The 21,441-nt window shown below is 41.7% G+C and overlaps 1 protein-coding gene across 1 annotated transcript in view; it reads right to left on the bottom strand.

Moving 5' to 3' along the window:
- SCGN (secretagogin, EF-hand calcium binding protein) overlaps positions 1–21,441 on the bottom strand; it is a 54,610-nt gene that overhangs the window by 21,633 nt on the left and 11,536 nt on the right. The window contains exons 4-7 of the mRNA XM_003416436.4: positions 20,503–20,592; positions 17,913–17,969; positions 17,415–17,492; positions 1,312–1,367 (exon numbers count right to left, since the gene is read on the bottom strand). Coding sequence (XP_003416484.1) covers positions 1,312–1,367; positions 17,415–17,492; positions 17,913–17,969; positions 20,503–20,592 — 281 coding nt within the window. The remainder of the gene's footprint in view (positions 1–1,311; positions 1,368–17,414; positions 17,493–17,912; positions 17,970–20,502; positions 20,593–21,441) is intronic.

Genomic DNA, 21,441 nt, shown 5'->3' with positions numbered 1-21,441 from the left:
TTTCTAGGATTGCCTCTCTCTCAGCTCTCTGTGAACCCAGAATTGACCTCTACTTGACAGAAAATCCTGCCTCGATTGGCCAAATGAAACAGGGTGGTATCCAGGGAGTAGAATCAAGATTGGGGGTTCTGAGATCCCTTCTGCCCTAGGCCTTTGGGAGAAAAATGTGCCCCTCTGACTGGTCTTCCAGTGTCTTTTCTCCAACAAAGTGAGCCAGAATAAGGGTGAAGGTCATGAGGAAAATAGCCAAAGAAGACACAGGCTGCCTCATAGCTTCTATGAGGCCCAGAGTGGAAGACTTATAGAGTATTGGAGTCAATGTCTTGGTGTGTTCCCTTTTGCAGATACTCTTCAGGACCTGGCAGAGATGGCTGCCAAGAGAGGAAACAGCTAGTGCAGGACTCAGTGATTCCTGACTCAGGTTAACATCCTCTAAGAGACAAAATTAATATTGACCTGTCCATGACATTCCCAAGTAAAGACCCTGTCATCGAAAACTCACCCTCAATCCTTGGTATTTCTGTCTCCCAACTATATTCACTACTGACCTTCGTCTTGTAACTGCCTGCCCTCAATCATCATCCAGTTTACAATTGCCATCCAGCCTAATCTTGACATACCTAGCATTTTAAGTTGCTCCCCTATAAGAGTATCTGTGTATTCTGCAATCCAAGGGTTTCAATTCTGTTCACCTACTAAGAATCTCTTTATCCTTTTTGTAGACAACCACACATTGTTTTGGGGTCAGCAGGCCTTAACAAAGCATACAGAACCACCAGGCACATGATTACAAAGCTAGACCCACAGACAGCATTTCTACAGATGCTGAGCCACTTCTGAACTTATTTTTTCCTCTCTACTTCCAGCCTTTGGGGTCTTGGTGCCCACTGAGGACATGGCAGCACTCAAAGACCGGAGAGCGCAGATGGAGTCTGGCTCAGTTGGCGGCTACCTTAAACTAACTGTTCAACGCTCCTGCAGTCGGTGAATAGGATCCAGGACTCTTCATGTCATGGATCCTAATATTTAGGACCATAAATGTCCTTTGTGATCTCTGAAGGGAGGGCCTGCCTTACAAAAATTTTGTGTGCTGTGCATTTTGGGGGAAGTACTTTCATTAATTTCACAAAGGGATCTGTTACCTCCAAAGTATTCAGAACCACTACAGCTTATTGGATAAGAGGTATCTATTCTTTAAGACTCCAGGATAGACTTGAGCTCTGTTCTTCAAAAAAAAAAAAAGTACATGATGTCATCAAACCCTCATGGAAAGTATTTCTGAATCTATGGCCTCATGCCCACACTACTCACCTGGCCAAGTCATTAAGATCCAACCGTCCATCTTTATTTTTGTCAAAGATCTTCATCTGGAAAGCAGAAGTGGAAATGGTTGTAAGAAATAGTTATGAGAAGGATTCATTTTGAAAGTTATTAAAGGACTTCTCTATTTTTGTCTTCTGATTACATGATATTTGCCTAAATTGTCTGAGGAGTCCAACTACCTGGAGGAAGATTAGGATTTGCTACAGAAGGGATGTATGTCAGCTTCTGTGTTATGGGTCATAGTCACTAAGCCTTCCCGATCACAGAGGCTTAATGCAACAAAAGTATATTTTTTATTCATGTCACATGAGTATCAACATTAGTTGGGAGTTCTAACCCATGTTTTCCACATTCTAGAACCCAGAGTGACAAAGCAGCTACTCTCTGGAGCATTCCTGGTTGCCATGGTAGAAAGAGAACAGTGAATCACACACTGATTAAAATGTTGTTTGGCGAAGCAAGTCCCTGGCCACACCTAACTTCAAAGGTGCAGGGCAGTGGGATTCTACCATGTGCCTGGGACTTATCTGGTGGATGGCGATACTGATGGCCACAGTTGCTGACAGGCACAGTAGGATCTTCCATAATGATTATAAGCTTGAAGTCTGGGCTCTTGCTTTGAGACAGTGCTTTCTTAAAAAAGAAATTTTATCTCCCTCTTTAGCATATTAACAACCAAGCCTGGAGGACTCATATCATAGAGTACCTCCTATAGTGTAGAGAAGAAATATCATTTTCTTTCCCATGAAGGCAAGAAGAGTTGAGGAAGACATGATATAGGGGAAAGCCTTCCTTCTCTAGGCCTCAAAGGATTATAGGAAGGAAAAGAAAGAAGGGCAGAGATAGGAAAGTAAAGTGGATATATAATCTAACCCTGCTAGAAAGGGGAGCTTGGAGGGAGAGGGACCTTAGATAAAGAAGAACACTAGACAGAGAGCATTGCTGTGGCTTAGCTTTCCCAAGACTCTCTTAGTACCCATGTGGCACGGATGCTGAGTCAAGAGCCAGTGGGCCTTCCGTGGGGATAGCTGTGGCACTGTATGAGACAATGCTGGAACAGAGGGTGGGGTGGGCCATTGGGCCAGCAGGCTGGAAGAAGGATGTGGCACAGAATTAGTGGTCTGCATTCAGGGAGTGTTAAGGGATGGCTGGATTAGCAGAAGCCTTTACTTCCCAAGAGAGTTGCTGGAGCAAAGAGTATGGGCCATGAGTTCAACACAGACTTTAGTCATCCATGCCAGCAGGGTAGCAGCAACTGAATAGTCAAGGGGCATCAAGCTGGAGACCAGAGGAGTCAGGGCATTGTGCTTAGGGGCTTCAACTCTTCCCCTCCACCATGAAGTCACATAAACCACTTCTATCCCCTTATTCACCTGGATGCCATTTTTGGAGAAGAGTCTAGTTTAGATGAAGATGACCAAACAAAATCTAGGAGACTGAGTTTTTCCCTGTGTAAAGCAACTTACGAAAAAAAAAAAACGAAACCCAGTGCCATCGAGTCGATTCCGACTCATAGCGACCCTATAGGACAGGGTAGAACTGCCCCATAGAGTTTCCAAGGAGTGCCTGGCGGATTCGAACTGCCAACCCTTTGGTTAGCAGCTGTAGCACTTAACAGCTATGCCACCAGGGTTTCCGTAAAGCAACTTAACATTGTCCAAAGGGGCTGTCTAAACTACCAGGTCATACGAAGCTTTAAACGTACCACCCATCTGTCAGTTTGTCCTACTGCAGTAGCTTGTGTGTTGCTATGATGTTGGAAGCTATGTCACCAGTATTTCAAATACTAGCAAATGTGATGCACACATGTCAGTAGATCTTCCAGGCTAAGACAGACTAGGAAGAAGGCCTGGCGACCTACTGCCAAAAATTAGCTAATGAAAAACCCTATGAATCACAAAAGAATATAGTGCTGGAAGATGAGCCCCCTAGGTTGGAAAACACTCAAATTACACAGTGGCTGCAACAGTGAACTTGAGCATACCCAGGGTGATGAAGATGGCACTGGACCAGGCAATATTTCATTCTGTTGTACATGGAGTCACCATGAGTTGGAGCCAACTAGACGACAGCAACTAACAACAACAACAAAGCTTTAAACAAAAGAGAACTGAAGGTTAAAAATTTCTCTACTAACCACTGATCTGGAAAACCAGACTGGTTTAGACAAAATAGAGAAGGTACATTTTCTTTACATATCTCAGTTGCAGTGAGTAAGTTTTGTGACTTTACAACACTGGATGTAGCTGAACATCTCCTAGCATATCTATAGGAGGAGGCTGTACAGGTAAAAAGAAACAGTGAGAGAGACTGAGAATATATTCAAGTTATTTTTGCATTAAAATATATCCATGCCTCATTCTTCCACTCTCTCCAAATCTATTTTATTTTTAATATTTGAAATTAATTGGAAAGCCCATTCTCCCCAAATTTTGGCTTCAAAAAACGCGTATTGCAGAGCCTGTTTACATAGGTTATAATTTTATACATTTGAATACCACCCTTCATCCACTGCCGTCGAGTCGATTCCAACTCATAGCAACACTGTAGAACAGAGTAGAGCTGCTCCATAGATTTCCAAGGAGCAGCTGGTGGAGTTAAACTGAAAACCGTTTGGTTAACAGCCGAGCTCTTAACCACTACACCACCAAGGCTCCACACATCTAATCATGTCCTTTAAGCATAAAAGCTACGTCCAGTAAAAGTCTTGATAATGATAGACTTCGCTAGGGGATGAACCATGAGTTTTTTCGGTAGCACCATCATCAAAAGGGGTCCTATTTTAATAGAAAGCTAGATTATCATGAGCTTTAAAGACCTGTCTCCATTGCTGTGTTAGCTTACTCAAAGGGAAAAAAATAGTCTTTTGCTCAGCATCGGCTTGGGGGAAGACTGAACACCAGTATGGTGAATTATATTCTGTCCATCACAAGACTGGCTATGTGGCTCACTTAAGAAGCAGAAAAGAAAAATCAACTGCGTGTGTACATGAGGGAACGAATAGTATACATACTCCCCTGCAGCTGCTCTTCTGGTTTTCTAGGGCCTCTGTGATTATGTGATTAATGAGGAAAGCCCGGAGCATACCTGGTATACCAGACCAGAAATCAGTCCTTGTGTGGCATTAAACAAGACACATTATCTCTTTGGGCTCAGCGTCTTCAGCTATAACTACATCAATAATTTAAAAACTTTTCTTATCGGCAGTACCCTATTTTTCTAATTAAATCTTGCACAGTGCCCCAATGTATAAAATATCAAAGCAGAACTGTACTAGTAGTTAGTGGGAGAAGGCTAAAATCTAACCTTCTAGGCTCCCTTTCACTCCTGAAGTATTGCCTCTGAACCCAGGGTTTCTTGAAACTGTGTAGTTTGATACCAGAACCAGATGCCATCTAGTCGATTCTAACTCCTGGTGACCCCAGTAGAACTGCACTCCACAGGGTTTTCAAGGCTGTGACCTTTGGAAAGCAGATTACCAAGCCTTTCTTCCAAGGCACCTCTGGGTGGCTTTGAACTGCCAACCTTTCACTTAGTAGTCAAACACTTAACTGTTTATGCAATCCAGTATTCCTTAACCACTGACTAAACGGTTAAGGGTCTAGGTAGGTCCCTTCCAGCTCTGAAAGCTAAGTAGTAGTTTCATGACTTTGCCAACGCAGTTGAAGAGGAATAAGAGTGATGCTAAGCACTGTCCCTGGTATAGTGAGCATAGCCCTTAGGAGCAGGCGCCAGTGTGGCTGATGGGAGAATTGGATTGTCGGGGGTCCAGGGGCCTTAGACACATCTGCACTTACATGTCTTCTCTGAGTAATTGATGGTCAGTACCTCCTCAATGGATGCTGTTTGGCTGCTAAGCAGTAGCAAAAGGTATTCAGGACTCCCCAGGTAGGTGACACCCACACACCACAACACTGGACCATTTGTGAATTCCCTCCAACCCACACTAGAGTACTCTTCCTCAAAAGGCCCTTTTGAAGCAGCAAATTAGTAGCTCATTACTAATCCAGTTATTTGAGTTTAACTTGCTTTTTGCCCTTCCCCCTAAACTGACAATAGAAAAAGGAAGTCTCAGAAAATGACCAATTTATAAGTAAGAAGAAAGAGTAGGATCCTAAAAGTCCATAGTCCCAGTGACTGAGAAAGTTGATCATAAACATGTCTGTCTTTGGAAATATGTATGACAGAGTAGAACTGCTCCAGAGGGTTTTCTTGGCCGTAATCTTTGTGGAAGCAGATGGCCAGGGCTTTCTTCTGCAGCATTGCTGGGTTGGTTTGAACCATCAACCTCTAAGTTAGTAGTCAAGCAAAAATCATTTGCACCACACAAGGACCTTTGGAAATACAACCTTTGGTGAATTTTGAACATTTAGCATTTTTTGCTTGGGTCATCATGGCTTCTAAGTCCTTAAAACTATAATAGTGGCCAGATGTTATTTCATTTCATTATCGCAAAATCCTTTTAAGGTAAGAAATACTGTCTGTGTGTCACACATGAGGAAACTGAAGTTTACAATGGTTAAGGTAATTTGTCCAAGGAAGTAGCAAGATTTTAATCTAAGCTTATTTGTCGCTAGCTTTATAGAGTCTGGGTATCTCATTATTAATTTAGTTTGCCTCATGTTTGGCTATGAAATAAAACATCTGGTATCATAGATTGTGCCACAGACATGATATTTACCTTTCTAATTGCCTCTTTTTCCCAGGGAAAGCAAAAAAGACACTATTTACCACATTTTATGCAAATAATGTGCACCTTCTACATGTTTGCCAATCACTCCTTCTCTTCCCCCTGCCCCCAATTCTCACAAGCCTGCTATGCCAATCCTCCTTCACATGTTGCTGTAAAAAAATTAGCATAGCTACCTAGAAAAATGCCTGCCCCACTCCCCTACCCGCCTCCATCGGCAAGCAAACACAGAAGGTGTGTGTGTTATTTGTGTAAAAATACTGTATGTGGATTGTTCTCAGACCTCAATGGTCTGAATTTCCTTAAAGAAATTGCAACTTCATGAAAATTGAATTAACTTTAAGGTCATCAATCTTCAATGCTGTCACTGGATTCACACTGATATGGTCTCTTTTTGTACATTTTTCCCACCTCTGAATATAATGCAGGAAATACAAGCCTTGATTTTTTCCCTCTGTCTTGGAGTCCCAGAGGGCTATGGCTGCTGAAGGTGGTGGCAGCATGGACATGATTCCGTGTTGAAGGGCCTGTTGCTGAAAGTTAGTGAAGGTCCTTAAGCCCTGTCACTGTTCTCACCTCAGCCACTGCTTTCCCAAGACTTGAGTTCAGGGTTAACCAACACATTATCTGTACAAACTAAATGAAGTGGAACACAGTGTCTTATCGACAAACACTTTAAAATTCTGTAGGCTGATGATTCCCAGTATGAGTCAAGAGATCCCCCAGGGACTGTGGAGTTACCCATAATTCTCCTTAGAGTGAATTATATGCTTCTCATATTTTTACAAGGGTTTATAGACGCCATGCTGATTACGAGAGGCAAAGTCACTTAAAAGCATTCCTGGCTTAAAAGTACCTTCTTATCAGACCCTTTCTCAAACAATAGATCCAAAATACAACTATTGTCATGTGGTGGGTGAGGAAGACCATGGACTTTGTAGATAATTGTTAATTGATAACTTGAAACATTATGCACACACAAGGTGAAAAATACGGAAATAGTTCAGTAGAGGGTAAAGTACAACGTACAAGTCCCTCTCTTGCTTGTTCTAGAGGTAACTACCATTCACAGTATCTTGTGCATCCTTCCAGAAGCTTTTTAAGCACACAAGGACATAGATGTGTGTATATAATATCTAAGAAGACCTGCTGTCACAGTGGTTAAGCAAGCACTTGGCTGCTAACTGAAAGGTCAGTTGTTTGAATCTACCAGCTGCTCGGAGGAAAGACCTGGTGATCTGCTCCTGTAAAGATTTCAGCCTAAGAAACGCTATGGGATAGCTCTACTCTGCCCTATAAGGTCGTTGTGAGTCAGAATCAACTCGATGGCATACAACAACAACATATAATCTCTCTCTCTCTCTTTTTTTTTTTTGGACAAATCAGACCATACTCTATACACTATTTTATCCCTTGCTTTTTTCATTTAACAATATTCTTGGAAATCATTCCTTATCAGTCCTTTTTTTTTTTTTAACTTGAAAAAGAGGCCTTGCTCTTTAAAAGTCTGGAAGTCATATACTGTCTCAACAGGGATTTAAAGGCTTCCCAATATTATCAATCAACAATTATTGGTTGAATAATTACTACGTGTCTAGCAACATGTTAGTCACCTTGGAGAAGAATACAAACAGTTGCCGTTGATTCCAACACACGGCAACCCCATGTGTTACTTGTGCTCTTAGAAGTAAATTGCCACACCTTTCTTCCGAGGCACCTCTGGTGAATTTGAACCTCCAACTTTCTGGTTAGTAGCAGCCAAGTGCTTAACCATTTGTGCCTCCCAGGGACTCCTATGCTAAGCAGTATTAATGCTAAACGAAAACCAAACCTACTGCGGTGGAATTGATTACAATCCTATAGAATAGAGTAGACCTGCCTCATAGAGTTTCCAAGGCTATAATCTTTATGGAAAGAGACTGTCACATCTTTCTCCCACAAAGCGGCTGGTGGGTTTGAACCACAGACCTTTCAGTTAGCAACTGAACAGTTTAACCACTGTACCACCAGGGCTCCTATATTAATGCTACAGAGAAAAAAAAATTAAGAAGCATATGTAATAATGAGTTGGGCTACAATTTCAGATAGGGTGGTAACAGAAAGCCCCGATGAGAAGGTGACCTTTGAGTAAAGCCCTGAAAGTGATGAGAGTAAGGCATATGCAGATCTGGGATAAAAACATTGTTTGCAGAGGAAACAGCAAGTGCAAAGGACCTGAGGCAGGAGCATATTTTGTGTGTAAGAGTAACAGAAAGTATGTTAGATAATAGAGTGTCAGGATCAGAGCAAGTGAGTGTCAGAATAAAAGGAGACAAAGTGAGACAGGTAGTGACCTGGTAGGTAAGCTGTGGTGTGAAGCAGGCCACTGTAAGAACTTTGGCTTTTTTCTGAGAGACAAAAGCCATCAAAGGGTTTGGAGCATAGAGAAGACATGATGTATCTCACAACATAACAGGGTCACTCAGGCTGCTGTGTTAAATAGAGACTATTGGGGAAAGAGTGGAAACACAGAGATCTGTTGGGAAGTCTCTTTAACAATCCAGAGAGAGAGAACTGTGGCTTGGATCTGGAAGAGAATAGTCAGATTCAGGTATATTTTGAATGAGTCTAACACAGGGTGCTGAAGAATTCGATTAAAGCATGAGAGAAAGAATCATCAAGAATAATTCCAAGAGTTTTAGCTTGAATGGCTGGAAAGATGGAGTTGACCTTAACTGAGCTGAGGAAGACCACTAATGGAGCAATTTTGTAGGGGAAGGTCAGAATTTCCATTTTGGACATGCTAACTTTGAAATCCACCACCCACCTGTCAGTTTGTCATACGGTGTGTGGCTTGTGTGTTGCTATGATGCTGGAAGCTATGTTACCGGTATTTCAAATACCAGTAGGGTCGCCCGTGGTAGACGGGTTTCAGCAGAGCTTCCAGATTTAGACAGACTAGGAAGAAAGGCCTGACAATCTACTTCTGAAAATTAGCCAACAAAAACCCTGCAGATCACAACTGAGCATTATCCGACTTGTTGGCTTTGGACACGTCCTCAGGAGAGATCAATTACTTGAGAAGGACATCATGTTTGGTGAAGTAGAGGGCCAACAAGGGCATGGGAGACTTTTGGTGAGAGGTACTGGCACAATAGCCACAACAATGGACTTAAATGTGCTAAGGATTGGGAGGATGATGCAGGACCAAGCAACGTTTCATTCTTCCTGACATGAGGTCACCAACAAGATGACTTAACAACTTGGCAACTAACAATAACAAGTTTAAGATGCATGCTGGACATCCTAGTAGAAATATGCATTCAAGGGTATCCAACAAGTTCAGGAGAAAGGTCTGAGTCAGAGATATAAATTAAGGGGTCATCAGCATTTTGCTGGGATTTAAAGCCATGTGACTGATGGACATCACCTGCAGAGTGAGAGTAGACAGAGAAGAGAAGTCCCAGGACTGAATGCAGACCTGTCTCAGGATGACTGGGGTCAGTGGTAAATGCCTGGGCCTAGGGAAGGAAGAATGAGAGCTGGAACCAGGGTGAGGAATGGGGACGATCTTAATCTCATATAAATCTCTGTCCGCCACTGTCTTGGCTTTTAATTTGTTTTGCAATAGTTCAAATTGTATGCTCTAATTAGATGTATAAACTTAATATCTCCCAGTGGTATTAGCTTACCTTTTATAACTAAATATTACTTACTAATTTCCTATCCAGACGGCTAATCTTTCCCCTGCCTGTGTTGGCAGCACCTCTCAATTCAGTGTCATGATTGGATTTTGCTAACAGGCAGCTTCCTTCCTTGTCCAGAACATTAATTAGGAATTGAAATAAGGCAGGGTTCACAGATCTCGGCTTTTCTCTGCTTATTGGACATTCCGCCTTGCCTCATTCATTATTCATGCATCAGCCAGTTTTCAAATATGCCTATCCTTATTCAGGTCAATTTAAATTCATATAGTAGGTTACATCTCTTAAGTAAAGCGTTTGATGCTAAACCTCAGAACTAAATCTTTATCGTCATGTTGCCTTGGCTGTCAGCCACTGCCCAATAAAAAACCATGAAAGCAGCAGTGATGTGAGTTCACACTTGGTGTATCACTTCCTTAGAGCTCAGGACACAGAAGCCTTTTCTGACAACGTTGAGTTTCTGAAAGTTAGTGGACCCAAAGGTCTCTAGGGAAATGTAAAACATCATTTAAAAAAATGTAGAGTCCAGTTCCCAAGTCAGTTCACTGGACAAGTACAAGTTACCTCTATCATGTGGGGAAGGAGCCCTGGTGGCACAGTGGTTAAGAGCTCTAACCAGCTGCTAACCAAAAGGTCGGCAGTTGGAATCCACCAACCACTCCCTGGAAACCCTAAGGGGCAGGTCCACTCTGTCCTATAGGGTCACTATACGTTGGAATTGACTCAACAGCAATGCGTAAATCATGTAAGGAAGACAAATGAAGTAGGTTGGCTGAAATCTCATTAAGCTCTTTCAGTCTTCTGATCAAACACAGACCTTTGGGTGACAACCCTCTCACCAGATTCCTCAACACTTACTTATCGCCCCCGTGCATAAAGAGCCAATGAGTGGTCACTTGGAGTTTGATTGACATGAGCCTATCTCCATGGGACAATTTGGAACAAAAATGAGTCTACTTAATTACAGCACGCAGAAGCAAAAGAGCCCCAAGGATTTAACAATGAAGCAGACATCAACGGACAAGTCCCATCCTAGGTATGTCCCTTATAAGTGGGGTAGGGCCACCCTGATTCACCTCCACTACTTCACAGGAGTCTGAGTTAATGGATCTAAGTTCAAAGTCATCAAAAATTACATATTGCTAGATTTTCAGCTCAGAACATTTGTAGTAAGATGTAGCTAGCCTGAGCTTTCTTAAATTTAGACACAGTCTACCTTAAGCATTGTGCTCTTTTAAAGAACTATCTCTATGGGATCAAATTGACAACAGCAACTCAAAAGTTTAGACAGGAAGTTGGGGCCATGAGTTTATGTCAATGAGGGAAGAAAAATTCAGAAAAGGAGAGCGAGATTGGTAGCACAACTTGAAGTATGTAATAAATATCACTGAATTGAACATGTAGAAATTGTTGAATAGGTGTATGTTTTGTTGTGTATATTTTCGACAACAATGAAAGAAAATTATGCCTGAGTGGCTGTAAAGAGAAGAGCTCTGGGAGAACTAGGGCTTCTGGACTGATGTGTGATATGCATCATGTCTTTTCAGCCATGTATTGACCTTCTGAACTGTCTACATGTCTCCTCTCTGCCCTTTCCTCCTCCCTATATTGGGTGGTTTGAATTAAGTGACCTCTGGGGCTTTATACAGAGTCCCTGGGTGGTGCAAATGGTTAACACGCTCAGCTACTAACTGAAAGGCTGCTGGTTCAAGTCCACCCAGAGGCACCTCAGAAGAAAGGCCTGCCAATCTAATGCCAAAAAAACAGCCACTGAAAACCCTATGGAACACAGTTCTACCCTGACACACATAGTGTCACCAGGAGTCAGAATCAACTAGATGGCAACTGCCTTGGTTTTTTTTGGGGGGTGGGTGGAGGAGGCTTTATACAGCCACAAGTCATTCTTCTTCTTGTTTTCCCCAAATTAATCAGCATTCCTCTCTTCTTCAGAACAATTTTGTGGGACTCATTTTTGTTTCCCAATGTTTTTCATTCATTCGTCTCTTATTTGGTGTTTAATAAGGTGTCAGTTTTTAGGATTAGTTAGGAACTTAACGATGAGAAAAATCAAATTTTTTGGATAATAAATCCTATCATGTCCGTCAAAGCTCCTGTACCGTCTTTTAAAAATTGAGAATCCAAAGCCCCTAACATGGCTTTGCCTCCCCCTGCTCTTCAGTTTCTTTTTAGGATTGTCTTCTTTTCTTGATCTCTCTGTGGAGCTTTACCATCCTTCTTTGAAAGTTTTTTTTTTTTTAAATAATTTAATATTTAGACATTCAGACAGGAATATTATCATTGAAAACAGAGTTTGGAGTCTTAATTTCCACTCCACATCTTACTGTATTTGATCAGTTCAAGTCTGTAATCGTTAGTTTTTTTTTTTCCACTGGTAAAATAGAGGTTAAAAGTACTTATTTTAAAAGATTGTTGTGAGAATTAAACGAGGTGTTTGAAAAGGGCTTTGCACAGGGCTTAGCATAAAGTGAGCACTTGGTTATTATGGTTAAAATATTCAGTACCCAATACAAGGACTGGGTATTTTCCAATGGGGGAAAAAAAATACCACAAGTACTCTGTGGACAAGAGCATCTCATAACAACTTAACTTGTAATTCCCTGTCAGCCTACCTTTTCTTCTCTCACTTTTGCTAAAGTTCAAGAATTGCTGCTTCTCTGTAATCCACAGGGTCCCCATTACATCAGCTTTTTGAAAAAATACATTAAGCCACTAAGTCTTGGGAGGAAAGATCTCAATCAGGAAGATTTTTCAAAAGTATTTCAATTGGGCCTCATTGTGAGATTGCTATATTTAAGGATGAAACGGACAACTTAACTGTTGCCTATGGTCAATGCTCTGTCTGTTCATTGATAAGCACAGTGGGGACTGAAAGGGGGGTACCAGAAGTGAGTTTTCCCTTTTTTCCCCTCATTTACCAGATTTTTCCAAATGGAAAGCTTCATAAATGTGGTTCAGTGGTAGACTTCTTGCCTTCCATGTGGGAGATCCAGGTTCAAATCCTGGCCAATGCACCTCATGTACAGCCACCACCCATCTGTCAGTGGGGGCGTGCTTGTTGCTGTGATATTGAACAGGTTGCAGCGGAGCTTCCAGACTAAGATAGACTAGGAAGAAAGGCCTGGCAAACTACTTCCAAAAAATCAGCCAATGAAAACCCTGTTGATCATCATGGGCAGCATTTTGTTCAGTTGTGTGTGGGGTCACTAAAAGTCAGGCCAACTCGAGTGCAGCTAACGACAACAACAATATGCAATGTGATTCACTTATTTGTTATGTTTATTGTTTGCCGTTGAACCCTTACTGACTAGAATAGTGCCTGGGGCATGTTTTTGTTGCTTGCCATCAATCGCTCCTACTTATAGCCACTGTATATGACATAGTATAATTGCCCCATAGAGTTCCTTGGGCTGTAACCTTTCTGGGAGATTACCAGGTCTTTTCTCCTGTAGAGTCACTGGTGGGTTTGAACTGCCAGATTTTCAGGTAGCAGCCGAACAAGGTCAACAAAATGAAGATCAACAGCCTGAGGCTGATTCCTATGAAGCAGAGGTCAAACTCACCTCCATCCTCCAAAGTTTTTACCAATTCTGACACCAGCCGTCCCTCCCACGGCACTGTCTAGTCCTCTGGTGGGTTCGATAATTTGTTGCAATGGCCACAGAGAACTCACGAACCATACTCACAGTTATGGGGCTTATTAGGGAACTGACAGCTTACAATTCAAGATCAGGAACGACTCAGGATATTGTTCTTCAAACAGGACAGTCTCATTTCAGTTGTGACCGCAGGCAGGCCTCTCATTGGCCCTCGGACTCTCAGCCCCTTGGCCCAGCCTCTGTCCTGCTTGGGCAAGTATTACAAAGCTCTTTAGCACTGTCAGTAAGTGCCCAGGGGCACCCCACTCCACCAGCAAGCCTCAGCCCAAAGGGACTCAGCTATCTCACTCCATGGGTTGGCAAGCCTAGTTCCGTCGGCAAGTGTCTAGAGGCACCCCACCCCACCAGGAAGCCTTCTGCCTGAAGGTGTTCAGTTCTGTCCCTCCACGGATTGGCACACCCACTATAACTACCTTACTCCTTGGGCCAGGAAGCCCACTGCATCACCTCACACCAGTCTCCTGGTTCTGCTGCCACTGTTTCTCACCATCTTACACCATCTCCAGTGTTACAGCTCTCTCTCTCTACTGAGTGTAGGCAGTTCAAAGCCCAGGAGCCCCAGGTCCAAAGGACATGCTCCACTCCTGTCTTTTTTTCTTGGTGGTAGTGTGGTCCCCTCTTTCTACTCTGAGATAGATCATTTTATGCCTAGCAGGATGCCAAAACTGACCAATCCCATTATTAGGGTTCTATACACCTTATTTATATGGCCCCTCCCCCACAAGGGTACCACACACCTTATTTACATTAGCAAGCTGTCCAATCACATTGGTGGACCACAAACACCTTATTTACGTAGTCCCACTCAATCATTTGGTGGGAGTCACAAGATAATAGCTAGAAAGGCCATATAAAAATGATCCATTATACTGCATGCCACCAGGGCTCAGCAGGCATTTAATGACTACTTTTGTAGAATGAATCAAATGAATGACTATGGTAAGTATTAAGACAGTGGCATACACAAGGTACCATAGGGACACAGAGAAGGAGTACTTGGATTTACCATTAAGAAGGTTATGGATGAATTCTTAGGGTGCGATGATGTCTAAGTGACTTGCAGGATGAGCCCAGTGAAGAAAAATAGGAGGAAAAAAATAGCCGAGCTATCTTAAGAAGACAGAAAGCAGTGGTTTAGTATTTTCAGCTGGAGGTGGGGGAAGAACTTCAGAGTGACAAATATTCAAGGAAATAAGGAACCATGCTGGAGATTCTAAATGAAAACACTTCATTTTGTATTGCATGTTTTTTACATGTTTTGTAAGTTAAAATCAAGATGATGACAGGCAGTGTTACCATCCTATTAAATCAGTGTTTAAAACACTCAACAAGAAAAGCAACTTCCTTGTTACTCTGTCCCTCACGCATATTCTGTATTTCCTTTTTCATATTATTTACTTTATTAGAGGGTTTCAGTGGAACTTAGGACAGAAGGAACCTAGAGATTTCCCTGTAGCTAGGAAACTGCTTCCTGCTCCTAAGGGATCTCCCACTTAGCCCTTTAATGCTGAGCACATATTTATTCAGGATTTAGAACATCATTTTGCATGCAATTAAAACAGATCAACATAGTAAGAAGCCAAATTGTTTCCTTTACTGAGATTCTGTCCTGGGATTTGATTCTTTCCTGGGCATCTGCTTCCCTCCTGTCTAGGCCAGTTATTGTGGTCAAGATCACTTGCTTCTTTCCCAGGGCAGATTTCCCTTGATTGGGGACAGGGTTAAGAGTAGTCCATGACGACAGCTAGGAAAAGTCCAGGGCTAAAGACAAGGAGAGCTCAGCTTCCAGTTTAACTGGTGCCTTTGGCTGGGTAAATTAACTTTCTCAGTTATTTGATCTTTCAGACGAATTATATATTCAACGTGGGAGTGACCGACCTTGTTCAAGTCACTTACCCTTTCTGAGTCTCAATCATCAGATGTATAAAATAGCATGAACAATACCAACATTGTAGAGAAGTTGTTAGAAATAACACAGCATTTGGAAAACACTAATCATAGACCTAAATAGATCAACCTAGTTGTACACACTTTGCCAGGAATTCACAGCTTCTTCACGGTGATATAGGTCCCTAAAGGGTACAAATGGTTGCCCTAGACTACTAACATAAAGTTTGGTGGTTTAAATCCATCCAGCAGTACCACAGAAGAAAGGCCTGGCAATCTGCTTTCATTAAGATTATTGTTGTTAGGTGCCATCGAGTCAGCTCTGAGTCCTAGCAAATTTGTGGATAACAGAACAAAATGTTGCTTGGCCCTCCACCATTTTCATGACTGTTGCTATGTTTGAGTCCATTGTACCGGCTGTTGCACCAATCCATCTCATTGAGGGTTTCCCTCATTTTTGCTGACCCTCTACCAACCACAATGTCCTTTTCTACGCATTGGTCTTTCCTGATAATGTGTCAGAATCCTATGGAGCAGTTCTACTCTGTAACACATGGTGTTACCATGAGTCAAAATTGACTCTCTGGCAATGAGTTTGGTTTGTTCGTATTTTTCATAGTGGTATGTACCCCCATCTACTCACCAGAGGGGCAGTAACATGACTCTGCTTAAGAACTCTTTATATAATAAATGTAACAATCCCCTAGGTAACTAACCTGCAAGCTGTTAGCTCATAAATTAAGAAATCTGCAGAGTTTGATGGGATTGGGACACACATCTGAGGATTAGGGTAGGGGAAGGGGGAGGGGGAGTAAAGCAAAAAAAAAAAAAAAATGAAAGTAGAGAAACCAGATTCAATACAATTCACATTGTTGACAAGTACTGGAAAAAAATGCATAAACTCAGATGCTGAAAAATAATATGAGGATGAGTTCACCAAAGACACTGTCTCCTATACCTTCACTTTTCAGGGACTCACAACACTGAAGTAGTCTCAGGAGCCATCTAAGACATGGATGCCAGAAGAAGAAAGTGAAATAATAACAAGGAGCACAACAACCACTACAACCAGAGCTAACATGTCTTGGCCACTGATTATGTTCTAGACACAATTGAAGGTGCTCCATGTGCACCAGCTCACACTGTCCTCACAGTAATTGTTTTAATCTCCATTTTAGAAGTCCCTCGGTGGTGCAAATGGTTAAGCACTCAACTGTCAACTGAAAGGTTGGCAGTTCAAACCCATCCAGCGGTGCCTCAGAAGACAGGCCTGGAGACCGGCTCCTGAAAGGTCACAGCCTTGAAAACCCTATGGAGCAATTCTACTTTGCACACATGGGGTGGCCATGAGTCAGAGTTGACTCAACAGCAACTAACAACAAGAACACAATCCCCCCTCCCCCATTTTGGAGTCCCTGGATAGAGCCAACAGTTAACATGTTTAGCTGCTAACCGTAAAGGTTGGAGGTTCAAGTCCACCCAGAGGTGTCTTGGAAGAAAGGCCTGGTGATCTAATCTGAAAAATCAGCCTTCGATAACCTATGGAGCACAGATCTACTCTGACCTGCATGGGGTGGCCATGGGATGGAATCAACTCGAGCGCAACGTTTTTTTGGAGCTGAAGCAAAAAAAAAAAGAGAGAGAGAGAGATGAAGCAAATAAATCTGAGAGGCACGACAATTTTCCAAGGTCTTAGCTAATAAGTGGCAGAGATGGAACACACACACACTCACACACACGCACACCGTTATCTGTTTGACTCTCACCTTCACTAAATTAACATGTTAAATGAGTCGAACCAGCCACACTGGTGAGAGGTGGCCTCCAAGTGTGGTAATGATTGTCTTCTACTTACTTGCTTCTATGTAACTTATTAACATCAAATCTGTTGGCCTGGTGCTTATTAACCTAGTGTTGACTGGACTTTCCAGGTCTCCTCAAGGACAGGTAAGCAACTTTCTCTCCCAGATACATGCAGTCTGGTCCCAGGAGAGAAACTACAGCAGCTACATTGTAGCCAATTTTCCCAGAGTTGAGTTTTCTTGGGCATTTCACTTAGTCTGCAGATATTTCCCGTGCATCCTCTCTGTGCCAGGCACTGTTTCTGAGCCCTGGGGAGAGAGCAAGAAAGCTGCCCTCTTCAAAGCTACTCACCATGGTGCCAGTATATTCATCCAGCTTAGCCTCCGAAATGGCCTTTTTGTGGTGGAGGAAGAGGTCTCGGAGGAAGTTCTGTGGTGCCAAGAAAAGAGTCACAGTTTGTATAGCAAGCAAATAAGCTAACGCTCTCAAGAGGCTTTCTTTTAGGAACTGGCGATTTATTTGTTTTAAGGAGGATGTAGTGTTTTTAGCAAGCAATAAATCCGTGACTGGAGGGCCGTCATTATTTTAAGGGAGCTCATGGAACCCAGAGACAAGCTCCAGGCATGAAAAACACGTCATAAATCTTCAGCTATGTCTCTTTCCCGAGAGAGCACAGTCATCTGCACTTTCAACACTTCTAAAACATGAATATGTTTTGTAAAAAGTAAAAACCTCAAATCCATGTTTCTTGGGCCAACAGAAATCAGACAGGTGATATGCACATGTATCGAACTCCCAGGGAGGAACACACCCACCCGTCACCCAGCAACAGTTCCTAGTGACACTTACTCGAAGCTCAGCGGCTGAGATAAAGCCACTGCTGTCCGCATCATATTTGCGCCAGATCTGAAATCCACAAGAACAATAATCCATTCATTCTCAAATAATTTCGAAAAAGTGTATTTAATTCTATTTAGAAAAGTTATTTCATTAAACTATTCATTCATTAATTATTATATTTAGGAAAATTATAATCTCTAGAAATTCCTCCCCCAGAGATTTCTGTTTCCTTTTCATCATTCTGTTATAACCAACAAAACAGAATTGGGAACCATATTGTTTATACATTTGGTTGGTCTGTTTATATTTTCCATTCAAAATTTTCTGTGAGCATTTTGAGACATCATTAAAATTACTTTGAAAATGTTATTGAAAATAACTTTTAAGCAATACTAACCCTACACACAACTGGAAAAGGCAAAAAGCACAAAGAAAAGAAAATCATTTCAAATCCTGCCATTTAAAAAACAACCAATATTTTTTTCTTGTTTGCTTGACTTACGATAGTGTCACTGGTTCAGCATCTGAAAATGTTAGGCTTTCTTTGGTGACAACAATTATTTGGGTACAAGTGACCAAATATGACTCACTCCATTCTCTTGGAGCCACTTAGTGAGACCACACTGCATTCACTGAAGGGCTCTTTGAGAAAGCTCAAAACGACTGAGGATAGGGAGGGTCTGTAGTGATGTTTCCTTTTCCCATTTTTCGAGACTGCACACAACAACATTTTAATACTTTTTCTGATTACAAAAGTAAAGCATATATATTGTAAAATATTGATAAAATGCAACAAGAAGAAAATTATAATCTCTAGAAATTCCTCCCCCAGAGAGAATCACTTATTGTTTCTTTGTTTCCTTTCCATCATTTTTCTATTATATACCCCAAACCGGAACCCAAGCCCGTATCGTTTGTACATTTGGTTGGTCTATTTATATTTTCCGTTCAAAATTTTCTGTGAGCATTTTAAGACATAATTAAAATTACTTTGCAAATGGTATTTAAAGTAACTTTTAAATAATAATCTACGCACAACTGGAACATACAAAAAGTGCAAAGAAAAGGATAAAACCACTTGAAATCCGAACAATAATATTTTTTCTTGTGTGCATTTACTTACTAGCTTGTTTATGGTTAATTTGTAGGGGAATATTTGCATTTTTCTACATAAAGTTAAGATCCTAGTGCACACAAAGTTCTGTTTCTTAACATTGAATGGCATTTACTTCATGTTATTAAATGTAATCTGACAATTTGATCTTTAGTGACACACAGGGTTCCATGGTGGGGCTTCTCTGATGAATCTCCAGCACCTACAGGCCTGGCATATTGCAGGTGCTCATGAGTATTTGTGGAATGAATGAACTATATACATGTATTACAATTTACTTAATTTTTTTCCCTGTTAGACATTTATATTTTCAGCTTTAACTAAGTAAAAATACAGTATTTAATGAACATCATTATATAGAAAAATTGTGTCTAAATCTCTGATTATATCCTTAAGACAACTGTCTGGAGAAACAGAAGTATTAAGTCAAAGGGTAAAGTTTTTTTGTTTTTTAGTTAATTCTTTGGATAAAGAAAGTTTAAAGGATCCTAATACATTTTTGCACAATTGCTTTCCAGAAAAATTATTCCAATGCACATGCCTACCAGCAGAGCATGAGTGACAATCTGTCACTGCTTCCTTGCCAGCTCTGCCTATTTTTATTAATCCTCTTAAAATCTTTACCACTTTGATAACACTGGTTGTTTAAATCTGCATTTCTTTGGTTATTGGCACATATTACTGCCCATTCAAATTTCTTCTGTGAATTTTCTTGCACGTATTTTGTCTAATTTTACATGACCTCCATTGAGCCAGGAGGTAAATAACATAGTGCAAAAAGAAGTTATCTCCTAAACGGATTTGGTACCTGTTTGAGGAATGGGGCCCTGGATGCAATGGCTATCTTAGTTCTACTCTAGGGGCCTTGGAGGAACCTTGCCCTGCCCTTCCCTGGTCTTTTGCACCAGCAGAACCATAACACCTAGAGGCTGAGAGAAGGTGTACCCAGAGAGAAAGGGGCCAGGAGGTCATTCATTCATTTGGCTTTTACTAAAGCCCAGTGGTTGCAAACACAAGGCCTGCTGGCTGGGCCGACACTCTAATAAGTTATGTTTTGGCTGCACCATACCTTCAGAATTAATTACCAATATTTAAAAATAAGTAGCTCACATAGATTTCAAGATAGCATTCTTAAAGGGCAAAAGTTCACTGGAACTCCACAGGGCTATAGGCTTCAGTTGGGGCATGCGCTCTCTAGTCTTCACAGTACTCCCCTCACCCCTCAACTCTTTCTATTCTTTGGTGCACCTGCCAGGTCCCCTGTCTGATCCAGAACATTGTCTTGAGCTTAGGCAAAGAATCCAGCAGCTCAAGTCCAGCACACTGAGAAAAGCACCTGGAGGTTGGAGCCAATGTCCTGGCACATCACTAATGGCTCCTTTCCTTGGTATTGGGGATTGAGCAGGACGGATGGCAGACATGGCAGGTAGCTAGAGTCCTGGCTTTGTCTTGACCTTCTTCCTCCATACAGACACAACCACTCACCTGCATAAACTCCACACTGCTGTCCAAGGGAGTTTCCCGGCGAAAGAACAGAAGAAAGTTTTCATCCTCAGACAAGAACATGCTGGCAAGCTAAAGGAATGGGAAGAAATAGCAGTCTCAGATTATGGCCAGTGTCATTTAAGGAGTGCTCTGTGATAAAAGGCATGGTGGGACATAGTATAGGGCAGAAAGGCTCTCAGAATGGAGAGCCCAGCTTTTAGTTCTGTGTCTTTCATTGCCATTCTTTGATTCGCTGATCCTTTCAAAAATAATTGCACCCCTAGTAGGTACAAATATTCAGAGCACACAGGCTGATTACTGTGGTACTCTAACCTGGAAAGCAGGTCCTTTGACCCTACCCTTTGTGGGTAACTGCCTTGCATGAGGTTACAATAAAAAATAATAATAATTGTATTAGGCACTTAGTATGTTCCAAGGATAGATTCTTCCAAATTCCTCCGGAAGCTGCTACTGAAGTTTAAACTCATTTACTGTCAGTTTTTCCTTATAGCTAGGTGCAGTTTAAACAGGACTTTGTGCAAAGAGACAATTGTTGCATCAAATAACTGAAAGGCCTACAGATTCTCACTTCCACAATTGTAAAATAGGTAGAAATCTTGATTGATCTGAATAAAATGATGGGAAATTGCACATTCCTTGTTACATGGCAGATCAAAAACAAAAGGTGATTACTTCAAAAATATTATTTAAGTAATCACCTCTTCTTTTTGGTCTGTTGTTCAACATCCTAGCAACAAGCAAGCCTCCACTGACAGACAAGTGCATTAGCTGGGAATCGAACCGGGTCTCCCACATGGAAGGTGAGAATTCTACCACTGAACCACCACTGGCCCTACTTCTTCTACTGCTGCATTGTAAATCCAGGTGCATGTTTCCTTCAGATCCAGTTCGATGACTTGGTGATTCTGAAAAAGGTGA

This window comes from Loxodonta africana, chromosome 1 (assembly GCF_030014295.1).
Source record: "Loxodonta africana isolate mLoxAfr1 chromosome 1, mLoxAfr1.hap2, whole genome shotgun sequence".
Classification (NCBI taxonomy): domain Eukaryota; kingdom Metazoa; phylum Chordata; class Mammalia; order Proboscidea; family Elephantidae; genus Loxodonta; species Loxodonta africana.
Note: the sequence above shows the minus strand (reverse complement) of the source record. Positions and strands in the feature narration are given on the sequence as shown.